This window comes from Nyctibius grandis, chromosome 4 (genome assembly GCF_013368605.1).
Source record: "Nyctibius grandis isolate bNycGra1 chromosome 4, bNycGra1.pri, whole genome shotgun sequence".
Lineage (NCBI taxonomy): Eukaryota > Metazoa > Chordata > Aves > Nyctibiiformes > Nyctibiidae > Nyctibius > Nyctibius grandis.
In genome coordinates this window covers 31808651-31825731 of record NC_090661.1, presented here as the reverse complement: position 1 = coordinate 31825731, position 17081 = coordinate 31808651, and the positions used below count along the sequence as shown (strand labels likewise).

At 40.2% G+C, this 17081-nt stretch overlaps 1 protein-coding gene across 6 annotated transcripts in view; it reads right to left on the bottom strand.

The window, feature by feature from the left end:
* The window catches only part of DPF3 (double PHD fingers 3), a 193634-nt gene that overhangs the window by 50991 nt on the left and 125562 nt on the right, over positions 1-17081 (bottom strand). For all 6 annotated transcript variants that reach the window (XR_011047938.1, XR_011047937.1, XM_068397953.1 and 3 more), the window contains exons 4-7: positions 11989-12116; positions 7545-7640; positions 6479-6517; positions 2787-2865 (exon numbers count right to left, since the gene is read on the bottom strand). Coding sequence is in view for 4 of the 6 variants with exons in the window: in XM_068397953.1 (XP_068254054.1) it covers positions 2787-2865; positions 6479-6517; positions 7545-7640; positions 11989-12116 (342 nt within the window). In the remaining 2 variants the exon portion in view is untranslated. The remainder of the gene's footprint in view (positions 1-2786; positions 2866-6478; positions 6518-7544; positions 7641-11988; positions 12117-17081) is intronic.

The following is a 17081-nucleotide window of genomic DNA, read 5'->3' as shown; positions in this document are numbered from 1 at the left end:
TTTGAAAACTTTCGTCCATATAGAAGCTCCATATTTCGAGTCAGTTTTAATATTGTGACCAGGTTTAATATTGGTGCATAGCTGAATGCCTCTTCCAAAAAAGACAGGCCTTTTCAGAAATAACATTGCTATCTGCCAACACAAGGGGCAATGTCAGCTGGGTACCGCTCTTGCATCATCTCGCTGACACACAGACTATTTTTTTCCCATAACCTTTTTATTACTGATGAAATTTGGTGATATATTCTTGTTTCCCATAGACACAAATGTGTAACTATGAAAAAAGACGAGAGTAGTTCTTCACCACAAATCATTTTTTTGTGCCCATGCAGTTAAACAAAAAAATTAATTTCGTTTAGATATGCTTATGCTTTCTTCTTTGTGGTCACTTTCCAAACTCAAGTATCAGAACACTTTTAGAAAAAGCAACCTGGAGGCAAATTAAATAATACACAAAGTAAAGTGTCAACGCATTAAGGTAATTATTTATACCAATAATGTGATTGGGGGAATCGTGTTTTCCCAAACAGGAAACAGATTCACTATTTTTGACCTGCATGTTCCCATGTAAAACAAAACTATCTGCCCAAAACATCTGCACATGGAGTACTGCAAACCAATTTCTAACCTACCACAATTAGATTGAGATTTATCTGTAAAAATATTTAGCAAATTATTTCAAAGAAAAAATTGATTCAAGAAATCCACCCAAGCAGGAAAGAGGCCTCAACTTAAGCCAATTATTCACAATGAATTGTATGTAATATTTCTACAGAAAGTTAACTAGGGCAGGATATTACTTCAGGATGATGGCATTACAATTGGGACAGTTCTTTCCTTCTGCTCCAGAGTCAGGTAAAAGAGTTCTGCTACCACACAACCCTTTTCTCTGCTATCTACAATGGAAAAGGAGGAGTCACTGTGTAAAGTCTGGATTCCGAGACTCCTTATGACTCACCTCTAACTATAAGTTTCCTAGAAATGAAAGGTATCAGCCAAATGAAATAGGAAAGTTTATATTTCCAAAACCAAAGAGGAAATTTATACTCCAAAATGGAAGCCAAGGCAAAATTCCATCACTACAACAATGTACCAGAGCATTGACTTCAGCCCAGATTTCTGCTGCCTGCTTTGGTATCTTAGATGTTTTATCTACTCTGTGCAAATCACTACTATGCATGTTGTGAGTTCTCTGTAAGATCCAAAGGCAAAGCAAAATCAGACAATAAAGAGTCATTATGTTCAAAATTACTACCACTGACAAGTGTCCTTAGATTTAGAAGGATGTTCCAGAAAAGAGATAAAGACAGTTATGCGTATACCAGCAGAAGGCGGCTGCGGATTTCAGCAAGATACATACTGGGCTCCCAGAGAAGTCTTACAAGACACTTTTCAGTTCTTCCAACACACAAGGACAGCTATTTAACCACAGTAGAAATCTCCTGACTCTTCGTATCCTAAAGAGCTCTTCCTTCTTGATCACGTGTTCAGACACTCCCATTCATGTGCAAGTCTTTCCATTTCTACTCATTACTCGTAGAATATTCTCCTTGCTGAAGCAAAATGTGCAACATGTCCATCACTGTACTGTGTAGAGTCACCTGGTCTCATCATAAAAGAATATGATTTGATCACATGGAATATAGTTCTTATTTACCGTGCATGCTCCTATTTCTTCATGTTTTTAAAAACAAGCAGGAAACACCTCCATAGATTGACATAGTAACAATTGGTCTTTTAAGGTCAGTAACATTGCAAGATAGGTAAATAGTGGAGAAAGGGGGATTCTAGTTGTCCTCAAAACCACCAAACATTTTTGGATCACAGAAGTGAAGACCTCCTGCTTTTCTCCTACATCGATTAACTTTTGTTAGGCTATTGTCTTATAGGATAGAAGGCATCCAGTAGCACAAATTATTACTCTATGTACACTCTAAAGTATGCCTTAAGATGAGAGACCTCAAAAGCATGTGGGTAAGATAAGTGCCCTTCACAGAAATGACGCAGTGAAGCAAAAAAGAGTATCAAAAGAAGAAGGAAAGCACCAAGGACTAGACCGTAAAAAAATATATCATGTGTCAAATATTGGACCCTTTCCTCATACTAGGACTCTGGTATCCTTCTTCAGTTTGGGCATTGGGCTCTGGTATAATTTTTCAGTTGGGGCAATGCCTTGCTTCACGTGCAGTCCCACTGCGAGATGTCAGACAGCATGGCCATGTTCAAAGGGAATATGTATCAAAACAAAGCATTCCAGTTGTGTTTGTTTCTTAGGAGGGCTCAACTCCTGATGATACCACAAGAGTACTTTCTGAGTGAAGGATGAGAGTAAGACCTTCAAAATTTAGCCCAGTGAGATTTTAAAAGGACTGAAGGAAAGAGAATCACCAAATATATGAAGAGATACAACAAGGGTGAAGTACCTTTTTCGGAGATTTTTGAGTTATGCTTTTGTTTGTAACTATCTGAAACAGAGAAAGAAATAGAGGGTGAATCTTATGTGGGGGAAAGGAAGACAAAAGGCAGAGAAGCCAGAAAAAGAGAAGAAGAAAGAGAAAGAAAATATAAGAGATGATTTACTATAGGGCAAAGGGAAGTGGAGCCTTGCCAAGGACTTAATTTTATTTCCTTCATGCAAAACCACCAAGAGCAGCAGCAGCAGGTGGCAAACATGCAACTCAGAGAGCAGCAGAATATTTTTCTGGAAGGGAAAAGATGAAGCCCTGAGTGCACCGAGCTGGTAGGACCAGGCTGGAAGCAGAATCAGCTGTCAGGGTGCTACTTACTGTCACAAACATAGGGTTTGTCATGATCATCCTGGGAGGCAGCATCATTCCGTCTCCTGCCACCTCCAGATCCCCGAGCCTGCAAGGACAAGAGGAATGTTAATGTTATTCTATTGTCCCTCACGTCTCCTTGTGCCCCTCACCCTCCTATGAAAAATGTGCAATATAAACTAAACAAATCCTAAGCTTCCATGCAGGTTTGTCAAGGGTGGGCTTGAACCTTCATCTCCTAAGATATGCACTATGTTAATTGACCTTGTAATGCAGTGGAGATCCCCTCCACTGATAACCCAAACTGTTCATGCATAGCAGCAGGTCACTGCCAGCACATATTCAGTCGAGTATCATCATACATTCATTTCTGAAGATGTTCAAATACCTTGCTTAACTGAATATGAATGGATGAATAGATGAACAGGTGTTAGAGGATAAATATAACCATTAAATCAGCCAGAAAACAGGCCCCAAATAAAAGAGAGGTAAAATTATTTCCTTTAATATTTTCAAGGGGGGGTTGTTTTGTTTTGTTTTCTAGCTGAAAAGCAATGTTTTGAAATGGCCTTCTGCGACAAAGATACCATGGCTAATTATAAAATGGAGCTTTGGTCGGTTAGTGGAAAAGATTAGGTAACATGGCTACCTGCAATAACAGAGAACAGGAATTACCCAGAAAGGTCTCTCTGCAGTTCTGTGTTCCTACAGCATACCAAGTTGGCAGGCCTGGAAACTGAAAAGCTCTGTTTCTCCACAGCACAGACTGCTCTTCCTGAACTCCAGGGGTAAGAGTAGCATTCAGCATCAAAGCTACTTGGTCCTGTCCCTTCTCAGCTGAAGTTCCAACAAGGAGACAGCTCATCTCTGGCCAATGGTGGAGGCTGTGATGAGGAACTGGGAACTGAGCCAAGGCCTTCAATTCTTTCATGTTCACTAATGTACAGTGTGTAGATGACAACAATTTTAGACTTGATCTTTGAGGAAGTGATCTGCAGGTGGATGGCTAGATAGCCCTTTATTAATTCTGCCACCTACTCTATTCCTGGGTAAAAGCAACAAAATTGTTTCTGCTGCTCCTGTTATTAAACTGTTGATGTTTCTCACCCTAGACAAGGCCACCTGACTCAAATCCTTTGAGCTTTTGCATGTGAAAATAAGAAACGGACAGAGCTTCGTCAAGTAAAGCTGGAGAAGATGTAGAAATTATAAGAATTAGTACCCCAGACACAAAGGGGTCATAGGAGCTCTGTCCCTCTTCTATGGATTTGGGACTGAACTAGCACTATTCGAGCTGCATTCCATCAGACATCTAAAGAGAAGGAACAAGGAACAGTTTTACACTGGCCTGCCAAATCTGTCAAATCGGGTATATACAAAAACTTCACACATTATTTCCCTGGGATTGCTCAGGTCTAACTCTTAACACAGTCCTGAAGGAAAGACACGGATTTGCAGCTGTCTGGATGGGGTAAATACTATTAGGTATGACAAGTATAGCTCTGCCTTCTGCAAAGACCTCTGTGTAGATCAGCACGCATGTGCAGAGTGAGATTTGTAAGGGTGAACTGAAAAGCAGTTTCATCCTGGAAAAGGCCCCAGAAACAATTGTTTGGTGGGAGCTACCTTACTGACCATATCACATAAAATCATCTTACTAGTCTGCAGTATTTTCTCTCTGACTGCCAGCTCTGTAAACCCCCTCTGGGCTATGAGATCAATCCCAGGCTAGTTCCTTTCTTCCCTCGCTACTGCAAAATGTGCTGCAAGCTGAATTTCAGTCCATGACAGCTCCTATACAGCCCTCAGCTCATCAGAGAGTCTTTACAGGGACAAGTGATTGGCCCTTAATAAATATTTCTGCTGGTATCTGGATTAGGATCCAATTTCCCTATCGTACCAGCTGCATTGGCTTTTCAGAGCTGTGAAAAAGCTGTAAAGCCTTATTTCTGTCACTAGTCAGTAGGTCTGACTCTGTTTACACACTGAGAACGAATCTGTTGAGTAAGAAGGTACTATTTTTACATAGGCACCTTTCAGAATAGGATGGTAATTTCAGGTCTGTTGCTCAGAGTTTCACTAGTCTTACAGCCAGCTGTTTCCCTTCAAACCATTCTCTATAGAAACACAAGGGTACAGCATTCATGTCATGACCGCACATCAGATATACTTTTTCAGGCACTGAATACACAGGGGGAGATTTGTCAAGTCAATGACTTTCAATGGGACTTGGTTTCCTAAATGTCTTTAGTGGCTTTGAAATTATCCCATGGGATATTCAGCTGACAAGCAGACAATCTGTACAGGTGCTGATGCATTCCTCTCCTATTTCCTAGCAAACTGTCCTTCCCAGCTCCTACCACATTCTCCCTGTCCAGCAAAGATACTAAAAAGCTCCTTCCATAAATCCATCTCTTTGGTCTTCAGTGTCCTTCCTAATGCTCTCATGATTTCAGGGCTAGCTTGAGGGGATAGTAAACTGAGCAGCTGTACCAGAGGCACTAAACTGAGTGCCCTGTGCTTGCTGTTGGCACTCCAGTATGTTGGATTCAGTCATCCACAACTGCCTTCATTCTCCTGATGGGATGCAGCAAAGGCTACAAGACTTGACGTGTGAGGCCTGGAAGCCAGGGCACAGCAGCCTTGAAGCAGCCCTAAAGCAGCCAGAGAGAGTAGCCAGAAGGACAGATGGAAAGTCCAGGACTAAAAATAAAATCATGCTGTAGGGAAACGAAGGGGCATGTGCAATTTGGAAAGTCCAGAGCAGTAATTCTGGCACATTAATCCTACATCGATGCTGTCAGCCCTTCTCACTCCTCCTCTGAATCCCCAAAGGCCACCGTCTGCAGGATCCAGTTTCCGATATATGTCCTTCCCATCTTCTGCCATCTAAAAATACCTAACCAACTCCTTCCGAGAAACAAAATGCTGCCCAGGTTTCATGTCCCCTAATTTCAGACCCTTAGCCTCAATTCCCCACACTGGGTCAGGCTCACATTCGAAAAGGGCTGCCTGAAGAGTGGCAACACACTCATGACCAGACGCAGTTCAGGCCTACCAGTTTTCAACAGCTAGAGAATCTGGTCCTAATTTTGAAATCCTAATTTATACCACATTTTGCTTTTGTTATTGATGCCATCAAATAAAACCAAAAATCGTTCAAAGTATTTGGCACTCTTCAGACTTCTCTTTTTTGCACTCAGTGAAGACAGGGCACTAGCAGAGCAGGAGTTAGTTGCAAGAAAAAGGCAAGAGATCCTGCTGCTCCTGTACTTAATAGGAGGCCGGTTCTAGGGCAGAAAATAAGATATAAATTTATGCTTCAGAATGAATGGGACATCTAGTACCCTCCAACTCCTTTCCCTACAGTAGCAGAGAAAAAGTAACAGAGTTATTCTGAAATAGTTTCCTGAACAGGGGAGTAAAACTTTGCATATAACAGTAACTTCAGGATTTTGTTTGTGTAGGCCTGGGATATATGAATACAGCAAATTCCCTTCTCCTGAGCAGTATAACTCTTTTAGCTATTCACTCCCTTTCACTCACCCTAACCAGCACGCGCAATTTATGTGAGAGCAACTTATTAGAAAAGAGCTGTCAGCCTGGAATATTAGTTGATCGCTACAGTCAAGCTTGTGTGCATGTATCGATTCTAACTCCTGGTTTTGGTTACTGGTTCATACAAATTTTCTGAAACTTACATTTTTCTGGAAAATTTTTTTCCAGGTGGGGGTCTTTGGCTAAGAAAGAAAGAAAGAAAGAAACTGGTTCAGGTGATTTTGAGAATAAGGAAGGTGAAATATATACTTATCCAATTATTAAAGTGCTTTGATCTTATATTAAAGGACTTAAGCTCCAAAATAAAGAGGAGCAGAAAACTGAAACAACACAACAACAGAAGAAATCAAAAGAGAGGGTCTGATGCATAAGTACATTGCAAGTATTCAATGTGGTTTCATGTCTCTCTCTTATTCAAAAGCTATTATATCCTGCTCATTTGGCCTAAAATGTGGCCCTTCTTGCTTGACTTCTACAAACACATAAAAAGGTACTTCTAGAGCTCCTGTGCCCCTGCAGCATCCACTGGAGCCAAAGAGAGATGAAAATGCTCGAAACTTCTGAGAATTGTGTTCACGTTTATTTAGATGCCTAGCTTACGGGGCCACAATTGAAAACGATGATTCCAAGCTTTAAAATGTTGGCCTCGTTACTTAAGTGGTGTCCTGCTGAAATTGTGAAAAGACATCTTAGGTAAGAGGGGGGACACAGACTCCCCTAAGGATAAAATATTGCCCTTTTTAAGCAAATGGAAGATTTGCCACGGGCTCAAGAGGGCCAGTGTCAGCCACACAGTGCTACCTTGGAGAAAGCTGCAAAATGTATTAACACAGTTCAAGTTACTTTTATTAATTTTTTTTTTGGCTGTCATGACTGAATTTGTTGCTTTTCTGTAATTAATAAATGTTTTAAAGTAAGAGCATTGTAATAGCAGGATGTCATCACAATTATTAAGTTTACATTACAATAGTAAATACAACACTATAATAAATTTACCCCAACTTTTTACTCTCAAAATAGTCTTTTTTCTTGGTAATTTACAAAAACAAACTGAAAAAATATTAAAAATCTTTGACCATATGACTGAAAATTACCTATAGTGTTATCACTATCATATATCCATGGATATACACTTATACACATACAAATATACACTAGAAAGCAGAGGTTTGCTTCCTTCCTTTCCATTCCAGTAAGCTCTCCACCTACCCGTCCTCTAGGCCTGTTCTTTCGTTTTGGAATATCTTCTTCCAAATCCTCTTCCTCATTTACTTCATCTGCATTTTCATCATTTTCTAAAACCCTCTGTGGTTGAACAATAAACAGGGATAGTTAGAAGAAAAGAAGATGACACATACAACCAACTGCTGCTCTTTACCACAGAGACTGTAGGTTATTAAATTACAGTTGATTAATGATATAATGCCAAATCAGATCCCAGAACCCCTACTTCTCTCCACTAAAGCAAAATTTGCTTTCCCTTCCACCCTCAGTTCTCCGGGGAATTCTTATTAAAAAATACCACTGATAACAGTCAACTATGAAAAAAAGGTTCCTAAGAAAAAATAGTGGCATTACTGAGCACCAATATCCCCAGACAACACAAGTATTAGTATGCATAACTGCAGGCCCTGTCTGGGAAATTGTTTGCATGATTTTTTTTATTTTAGTTTCTTGCACCTTAAATTGTTTTGTTTTCCTCTAATGTTGAGAATGCACTTTAAGAAGACAGAAATCAGTGTTTTTCTCCTTGGCAGCTCACAATTTTCTCTGCTTAGCAAAACCAGAGAAAATTCCTCCATATATTCCAGCATGTTTAGTGGATCTAGCAAGTGACATCTTTCAGGGTTTACACCACACATCCAACTCTATAATCTGGAAGCAGGTGCCTTGCTGCAGGAGAATGATGAGGATGTACAGGTCTCATTGAGGTTAATAGGAACAATAGCAATAGTTCCTTCAATTAATTATTTAATGGGAACAATAATTCATCATCTCACACAACCATGAGATGCCCAGGCCAGGGAATTTCAATCCTTTTATCTTGATCTTTTGAAACGTAACCTCTATAGAATCAAACACAGGCTGGCTGCCCTGAAAACATGTGCAAGTCAGACATCGCACGGACAAAGGCAAGACAAACCATCACAACACTAATGTGGAAAGATGTCTCATTGAAATCCCCTCAAACCTTGGCATGTCTGCTAGAAATAGAGAAATGGGCCCCAGCCACTCCTGCCATTCATGGGGTGGTGGTATTTTGTAAGGGACTGTCCTGGTTTCACTGGGATTTGGTTTCAGTTTGTCGTCAGCCATGGTGATCAAGGCCCTCAGCAGTTAGATACGGGGTAGCTGAGCCTGGCTGGCCCACAGGTGTATTCCATATCATTGACATCAAGCTCATTATAAATGAGAGGGTTTGCAGGAAAGAGGTGGGGTTTTTCTTGTTCTTCTTGCCTCTCCTCCTTCTTCCTTGCTGTGATTCCTGGAGCAACTTGCCAGTGATCTGTGGATGAGTATACTGTTGTCTGTTTTGTGTTGTCATTTATATTGATTTCTTCATTTCATTAAATCTGGTTAACTTCATCCTGTGAGTCTCCCTCTCTTTTTCCCAATTCCCTTCCTCATTTGGGGAAGGGACACTGGGTGAGAGGAAAAACTGCTATTGTTTAGCCCCAGGTGCGGGCTAAATGAAGACAGGGATAAATCTGGAATCACTAACTTATCTTTGCCATGCCACCCATCATTTAAATTACAATGTGCAGTCATGGTGCGCATTCAAATCAGTGACATTGAACTGATGGGGAGGTTTTTCAGTCTTACTGTATTTGTCCCTTCCCTATAACTTCTACTTAACAGCTATTTGAGAGCCAGCAGAGGGAGAACAGGAGCAAATCACAGTTACTTTCCTTCTTACTTCCCTCAAGCACCAAATTCTGAATTCGTGGGAAATAATACAAGAGAAATTTCACTTTTTAAAAAGTCTCTATTTGGAAGACCAACTATACAAGTTTATCCTTATTTTAGCAGCTAAATTTTTAAGACTAATATTGGACAGTGTCCCTCTTAAAAAGTACAAACAACTTTTAGAACATGGTATAGGATCAAGTCTTCATCTGGGTTTTGCTCCATTCATTTTTAAATCTCAGGAGACTATTCATGAGGTCAGACCATCATGAAATACAATTTCACTTAATACTAGAGTACTAAATACTAGAGGGTGTAAATTTAAGCAAGTTCCAGTTCTGCATACATCAAATGTTTCTTCAAAATTCATGCTATTGCATACATTAACTGACTTCATCTTAGGAAACTGAAGCACTTGGAAAATGTTGTACATGAGGAGACTAGAGGTATGGAAGAAAATAAGCAAACTTACTGATATGAGTTTATGTCTTTACATTTTTTTGGAGATACTTTAAGATATGAAACAAAGAGAAGGCTGCAATCATGTCGTATGTGGGAGGGGAAGGAGCTAGTTTACAACAATAATACTACACAAGAGCAGTTCAGAGAAATATTACAAACCACTTTCTTTGTTTAAAATTGCAGCATCAATTTAGGAAAGAGATAATAAGTAACCAAGTGTGAATTTGGTGACACTGCCAAGGTAATGACTTTAATCGTCGATAGAAGGGGTGTAGCCTTTCTGATGCACAGTCAAAAGGCTATTCTAAGCCTTTTCCAGCAAATGATGAAGACACATATTCAATACCAACTTTCTGTAAGGCAAAATCCTCAACCCTGTTAAATACCAACTGTACAGCAGGTCCCAATGTCTGCATCCATTTAGCAGGGGGAACCCTTACCCTTTTTAGCAAAGTAAGTTTTCTTTTCCTATTCTGTCTCTTTAAAAGAGTTTCCTAGCCCAATGTACTTCAGTGCAGCTAAGCACCAAGCCTTCTTCTCCTGACAGATACTTTGAGAGGGTGGTAAGTGGCTGGGACTGGGGGGGGGAATTACAGCTATGTCTATCCCACCTGCTCCCTCTCACCACCACTGAGGCTGGGCCCTTTCACGTTACAGCACAGAAGAGCATGCAAAGGAACAAGAGATTTGCATTCTCTTATTTGTCATACGGATAAAAGGCACTGATCGTGATTTTGATCTGGTACAGTCTAGCTGCCAGGTGCCGAAGTACACACTGAAAGCTGGCTACTAGAAAAGGCTTTGGCAGTTGTTGTATAGACTGAATCCAGATAAGCTGTGCTTGCATAAGAAACAACCACAAGACATGCCTTTTGCATCTGTTCTGATGAAACTAGCATCCAGGTGACAGGTCACAGCTACAGCCATTTAGCTGAAAACTTTTTGTATATTTTTGCACCCCCTCCCTACTCTGCAATGCCCAGACTTGCGACAGTTACACTGTCTCTGAAGTCTCCTTCCTTGGACTGCTGCTGGGGATAATTTGGGAGCTCAGATCACACAGCAACATCCAAAGGCACTTGTCAATCTCATAAGGATGCTGCACCATGACTTCTTCTGAGCTTGGAAGCAGGTATAAGCAGAGCTTTAGGGCTCTCAGCTTCATAGACCCAGATACACTACTGAAGAAGGAAACACAGAGCAGGCCTCATGCTGAGCTTTTCCCCGCTCCATGAGCATGGGATGCCTCCTCTTTGATGGTGCTCCATCACCTGTGTAACTGGGAATGGGAGACCTAGTTTTGCTGCCCTTACATGTGTGAAATTTCTAGCAAATAGACCAGTAGGACTGAGCTCCAAGTAATATAGATTTGATGCCTGTGTTCTTCTGTTTCATTTGGCATGGGGCTGCCCGCTCAAATTTTTACTGCTTTTAGGTATAGATGCAACTTGTTGTATCTCAGCCAAAATTACCAAGTTTGACACATTGCCAAAAGTTCTCGCCTAAACTCACTAACAGACTCATAGCACAATGGTGTTTTAGCATCACCAAAGATGTGCTGCTGCTCCCCCGGGAGAGGCTCACTTTCCTAGTGATTTAGGATGTCTTTATAAAGTGACACGCACTTATACAAGAACCCTTTCTATTAGCTGAATTCCTTCTATGACAGACCCACAAATGTGATTCTACTTTTAATTGTTAAAGGATGAAATGGAATCTTGACAAATAACATTCAAACCACAATGCATGTGAAAAGACAATATTTCTCATACCTGCATCACTAATAATAACTGAGATAATTAAGATCAGAATATTTTTAACTATTTATTTTGCTTGTATACTTCCTGAAGGCTTCTCAGTACAAAAAAAAACCAGGCAAGGCAATGACACTTTTTTGTCTACAGTCAGCAGCTGTGAATCCAAATTCAAATCCATGTCCCAATTCACTTTAAATATGAGGCACTAAAGTTCAGTTTATGGTTGGGACCCATCTCTGCTTGTCAGTTTTATATGTAACCAGCTCATAGTGCTGCAAAACAAATTCCAACACAGGAGCCGTGCAGAATACAGCCAAACAACTGAGATTCTTGTGACTGGAGAAGTGTGCGAGATCCCGAGTTCATTTTGAGCATCGCAGTGTAGCATAATGGTTTGATAACGTTTTGACAGTAGAATGACACAACTATCAACAGATGCACTGTTCTGCCACAGGACGAAATCTGCTAGGCTTAGAGGCAAATGGTAAAATCAAGGCCTGCTGTCAGGGCATGGGGCTCTCCTTTACCTGAATTTCTTGTATAGTGTCTTCTTCTTTAGTGTCCGTTTTCTTCTCTGTTCCCTCTCCACGCAGCAAGGCTTCCAGAGTTGTACTTTCTGAGGTGAATCCATCTTTTTTCAGAGGCAGATCAACTTCTGAAAAACAAAACACATTGACTGTATGTGTCTCCTCCAGACAGCTAACAAGCAGAAGGACAGAAATGACAAGCAGAAGACTGACAGACTTTCAAGCTTGTTTCTGTCTTGAAGGAGAGTTCTTCAACTTCTGCTTTTAACTGTTAAGGATCCTCATATAGGATTCATTTCTTACTGAAAACCTGGTATCTTTTCAATCGCTATGTTTGCTTACAGGAAAAAAAGGCTGAACATATTGTATCAGGAGGAAATAAATGGGGAAAAAAATCTTTCTCCTTGCTGTAAACTCTCTATGGTTCAAATAAAGAACAAAACCAGGACTTTCTAAGATACTGAAATAACAAATATGAAGATCTGATTTCCTGAAGTAGAAAAGCAGTTTAATGCAATTTAGCATCTGGCACAGTTTATACAGCACAGCTTCAAGCAGCATTTTCCTACACCAGGGCATGTTCCACACGTGGGGAAGCAGAAAGCTAGTGTATGAGGACAATGCTGAGAATTTAAACTGAAAAAACAAAGGGATGTGTCTTGAATTTTCATGTAATATTGACTAGAAAAAAGTCTTCAGTTAGTTTGTTTTAAATGGGCCTACACCAATGAAGAAACACCAGTCAGCACAGCTACAAGTGCAGAATCTAGCCCATAAAACAGGACAACCCCCAGTCAGTGCAGGAAGAGCCAAAGATAGGCCTGGGGCACAGGACTCCAAAGACAGTGTGGGTTTATGAGGAAGCTTGATGCAACTTGCCGTACAAGTGAAGGAACAGACCCTTATTCCCCTTCTGAATGCTGCTACTAGATTAGGAGGCAGTGCGGCAGACAGGCAAATACAACGCGTTAATTTTAGCAAGATGTTAAAATACACCTAGGGAAGAACTCAGATTTCCTTGTAGATCCTGGCCTCTACCCCACTCATACAGGGGTTCATTCAGAGCAACCTTATGGCAGGGAGACAACCTGAACATCTCTTTACCTGACAGTGCCAGGTACAGATTTCTCAAGCACTCCCTCCCTTCTAAAATGAATTCCTTCCTCTAGGCCAATAGATTTATAAAGTAATAATGTACAGGACCGATGCTCACAAATCAGCATCTGGTGTCCTTATTTCACAGCTCTGTCCACTTCTCATCTTTTAGGACTGTGTTGTGTTCCCCTTTCTGCCTGAAGATCTCTGCCTTTCTATCACCATGAGTTGTAAACTCTGCAGGGCAGAAATTCCTGTGTTTATAAAGCCCCAAATCACTCCTGCAATTCAAATAACAAATGAACGCTTCCACCTGGGAAAGTAAAGTATAATCTGTTTCTTGGGGGCAATTGCGTCCCAGGAATATGTTTGTTCTATATATGAAAAAACTCTAAGTCAGTGCTTCCACAACATGCTTGCTCAAGTCTTCTGAAGCAAGAGAGCATTGCTCAGCCAATAACCACAGAAAATCCAGCAAAAATTCCAGCAAAAGCTATTCTATTCATGGAGGGAAAGGCTGAGTACAAACCATGCAGAAAACCCAAACCACTGAGATTTTCAAAGGAAACTCCCAGGACAACCCACACAATGGGATGGGGTCAACTGTGAATTGATTCGCCTTCTCATCACAAGGAGGTCTATTCAATCAGGCCTCTGTTTTCAGCATTAAGATCTGCACACCCACCCCATTATGCTACCTTCCCCAACTTCTCCCTTACTTGAGCTATAAAAAAGACAGAGAAGTCAACAAAGAATCATACAGAATGAATTTCCCTGTATGAACTCCTAGTACCTCCCTCTGGATGCTAAATCCAGACATTTCAACAGAAAGAAGGGATTTTAGACTTTATTTATGTGCAAATCCCAATGCTTGAATCTAAAGTCACTAAGGAACCTCCATAACCATCTCTGGCTGTGGGCTTGGCTTGGTTTCAAAGTTCTGTGCTTAGGTGCAAAAGGGTATTTGCTCTGTATTTAGAACCTTGTGGGACTGCAAAACCCATCATACATTCAGCAAGAGAAGAAGCTTCAAGCAAGCTCAAGGGCATCGGAAACAAACATGTCTAAAATGTGACAAGCTATGCCTGTCTCTGGATACTGATACACTCAGCAAACGAACGTATTAGAAAAGGGAATGTGGAAGGAAGGGGTGAGGGATAAGTAGAACGTATATGAAAGTAAAACTACTCCCTGTTTGTTCCAGAGATATTGAACATAAAGTCAGAGGGAAAGGTAGGCTTTAAGGTCAAAAAACGGCAGCTGTCTTTAACAGGTACGTTTGTTTTGTGTGGTGCTGCTACTTCCCACCAGCAACACTCCAGGAGACTTTTCATTCAAAACTCTCAGAGCATTTTTTAATTATAAAATTTAACATCCCACCGACAAGGCAGTGTGAGGTAATACTTTCATTCCCAGTTTACTGATGGGGAGATCGAGTCACCAAGAAGTTAAGTTAGCGAGCAGGAAATCCAGCGAAAAGAAACTCGGGGCAGCTGCCTCCCATCTGCCCACTAAGATGACTGCCATTCAACTCCTTCATGTTCTTCTCCGCTAGTAGCGTCTAGGAGTCCACTTTTATTCCTAAGTAGCTCCAGAAAGTGGGAAATGGCAGACGCTATCTTATCTGGAATGTAAAGTTTACAGTATAAAAACCTTCAGAGGTCCAAAGACAACCTCTTAGTAATGAATTCAATCTTTGTAATGAATTCAAACCTTCCTGGAAGATGGCTAGTCTGTAAAGGATACGGTAATGAAGACAGGAAATAATGTTTCCAAACCACTTTTTGAATCGTCAGAGATAAAATTCTTCAAAAATATAAAAGATCATTCATTTAACCTAGAGAAATAGTTAAACACTACTAGGGATCATTAAATTCATGTCACTAAATCCCTCATTTTCTCTTTCCTACTTAACTCTCCAGGATTTTCCCACAAAAGCTAGAAAAGTGTATTTTTCTCTTATGCCTGTACCCTAAAGAAAACTGAGAAGCCAACTCAAATCCTGAAATGTAGTTTTCATGCAAAAGATCAAGGCTTCCCCCAAACCACGGGAACTGCTGTTTGGAAGCAAGGTGGGGTCCATTCCACCCCCTGTCTTGCTTATGAAGGTGCCAGCCAGTGTCAGAAGCTTCAAACAAGGCCAGAGAGAGACTCCTCTAGGCTTGAGAAATTAAACCATGACCCCAAGCCATGACTTGCCTCTGTTTGCTTTGATATTTGTTGTGCTACACTACGCAGTCACATCGGATGCTGCAGAAGAAGGTATGAGTGTCTGTCAGGAGACAAATGCAAAGAAAATAATCTACCCTAATATTGCATTTCATCCTGATCCCTAACAGGTCAGTCCTGAGGGATAACTTCCAGTTATCCTAAATCTGGCTCTTCTGGAAACACACAGAACAGCCTAGCCCTTTCGGAATTTTGATACACTTTTGCCCTCGATGTTTTCCCACCTGAGTGAGTTCAACAGGTAGTTAAACTATGGTTTGAAAGAAGGAGTGTTTCACTTTATTTATTGCCTGCTCCCTTGTTCTTGCTATGAGACAGGGAAAATAGAAGTTCCGGAACAAACTTTTTTGTAATTTCTTTTTATTCCTCTCCTTTCGAGGATAAACAGTCACAGTCTTTTCTATTACTCTGCTGTGAGAAGTTTTCCATATGGCTTTGTCCTGTCAGACCTCTCTGAACTTCCTCTTATTCCTCAATAATCCTCCAAAGATGGACCAATACTGCACCTGATATTTTCAGATGAAACCACATCCCCCATTTAAACAAATGCATTACAATATTCTTTATGTTACTTCTCAGGCAGTGTCCTGCAGCGTCTAAGCTGCATACTAAGCAGAATTAGGAACCTTCTAACAGGGACAAGAACTTTCCCTAAATAATACATTCAAACACACAGGTAACAAATTAAAATGTCCATCCCGCCACCCATTCACCGAGCACATTCAGATCTCCCCAAGGAGGCCCGCACAGACCTCCCTAGCCACAGTGGCTCTAAATAATTTTGTACTATGTGCAAATCTTTGTAGTTTACAAGGCACTCCCTCTCTCCAGCTTGTTCATTACTATATTACACAACACTGGGCCAAACACCAAACCTTGATGCACCAGCCATTATCCTTTTTCTATAATGGAAGTTCTTTGTTTCATTTTGTTCTTTGTTTCACCTTTTATTCTAGAAGTTTTAATCCAAGACAATGCTTTGTTTCCCTTTGGAGGCCTATTACATATCAAAGGTCGTCAGAAAGTCTAAGTAAATTGTCAATGCCCTTATCTATTAGTCCTTTACATATCATGTAAAGAATTTTAAGAAAGTAGTGAGATGTGCTTTTCCTTGGTAGGAAAAAAAAGTAGTCAGTTAAACCTCCTATATCATCATTTCCCAGGTGCTTTACTGCTTACACCTAATTACTGTTTCAATCAATTTCTCAAATGTCCATGTAGAATTTATGGGTCTTTAAATCCTTGAATCACATCCAAATCCTTTTTAAATATAGGTAATAACATTTGCTACCCACTAATTGTTCTAAATTCTTTCTTTGTAACTCCTAGTTTGTATCACAGGCTCTTTTTCAGACATTGCAATTTCAGAGAACATAATGATTATTACAGGTAATAACTACTAGTGAAAGCACTATAACTAAAAGCTTACTCTTTTATATAAAAATTTTAAGAAGGTTTGTAGATAAATTTCCTTTTGATTAGAATTGCAAATGGAAGAGCACCTAGTTAGTGTAGGAGATAAAGGAAAACGTCAGAGCGATACCAAATGGAAGGGTCAATACAACAAAAATCACCAGTGAAAAATAAAATGTTATTTAAGAATTATTCATGTTTTAATAAACCACAGTATTATTGGTGTCACAGCTAAAAACATGCATATATTATAATTCAAATATGTGTGTACATATAATTAAAAATTATGTTTCTTAACTTGGCAGAGTCCCTTTCATAGTGATTAAATTAACATGGTTATTTCTGCTTACCAGCTC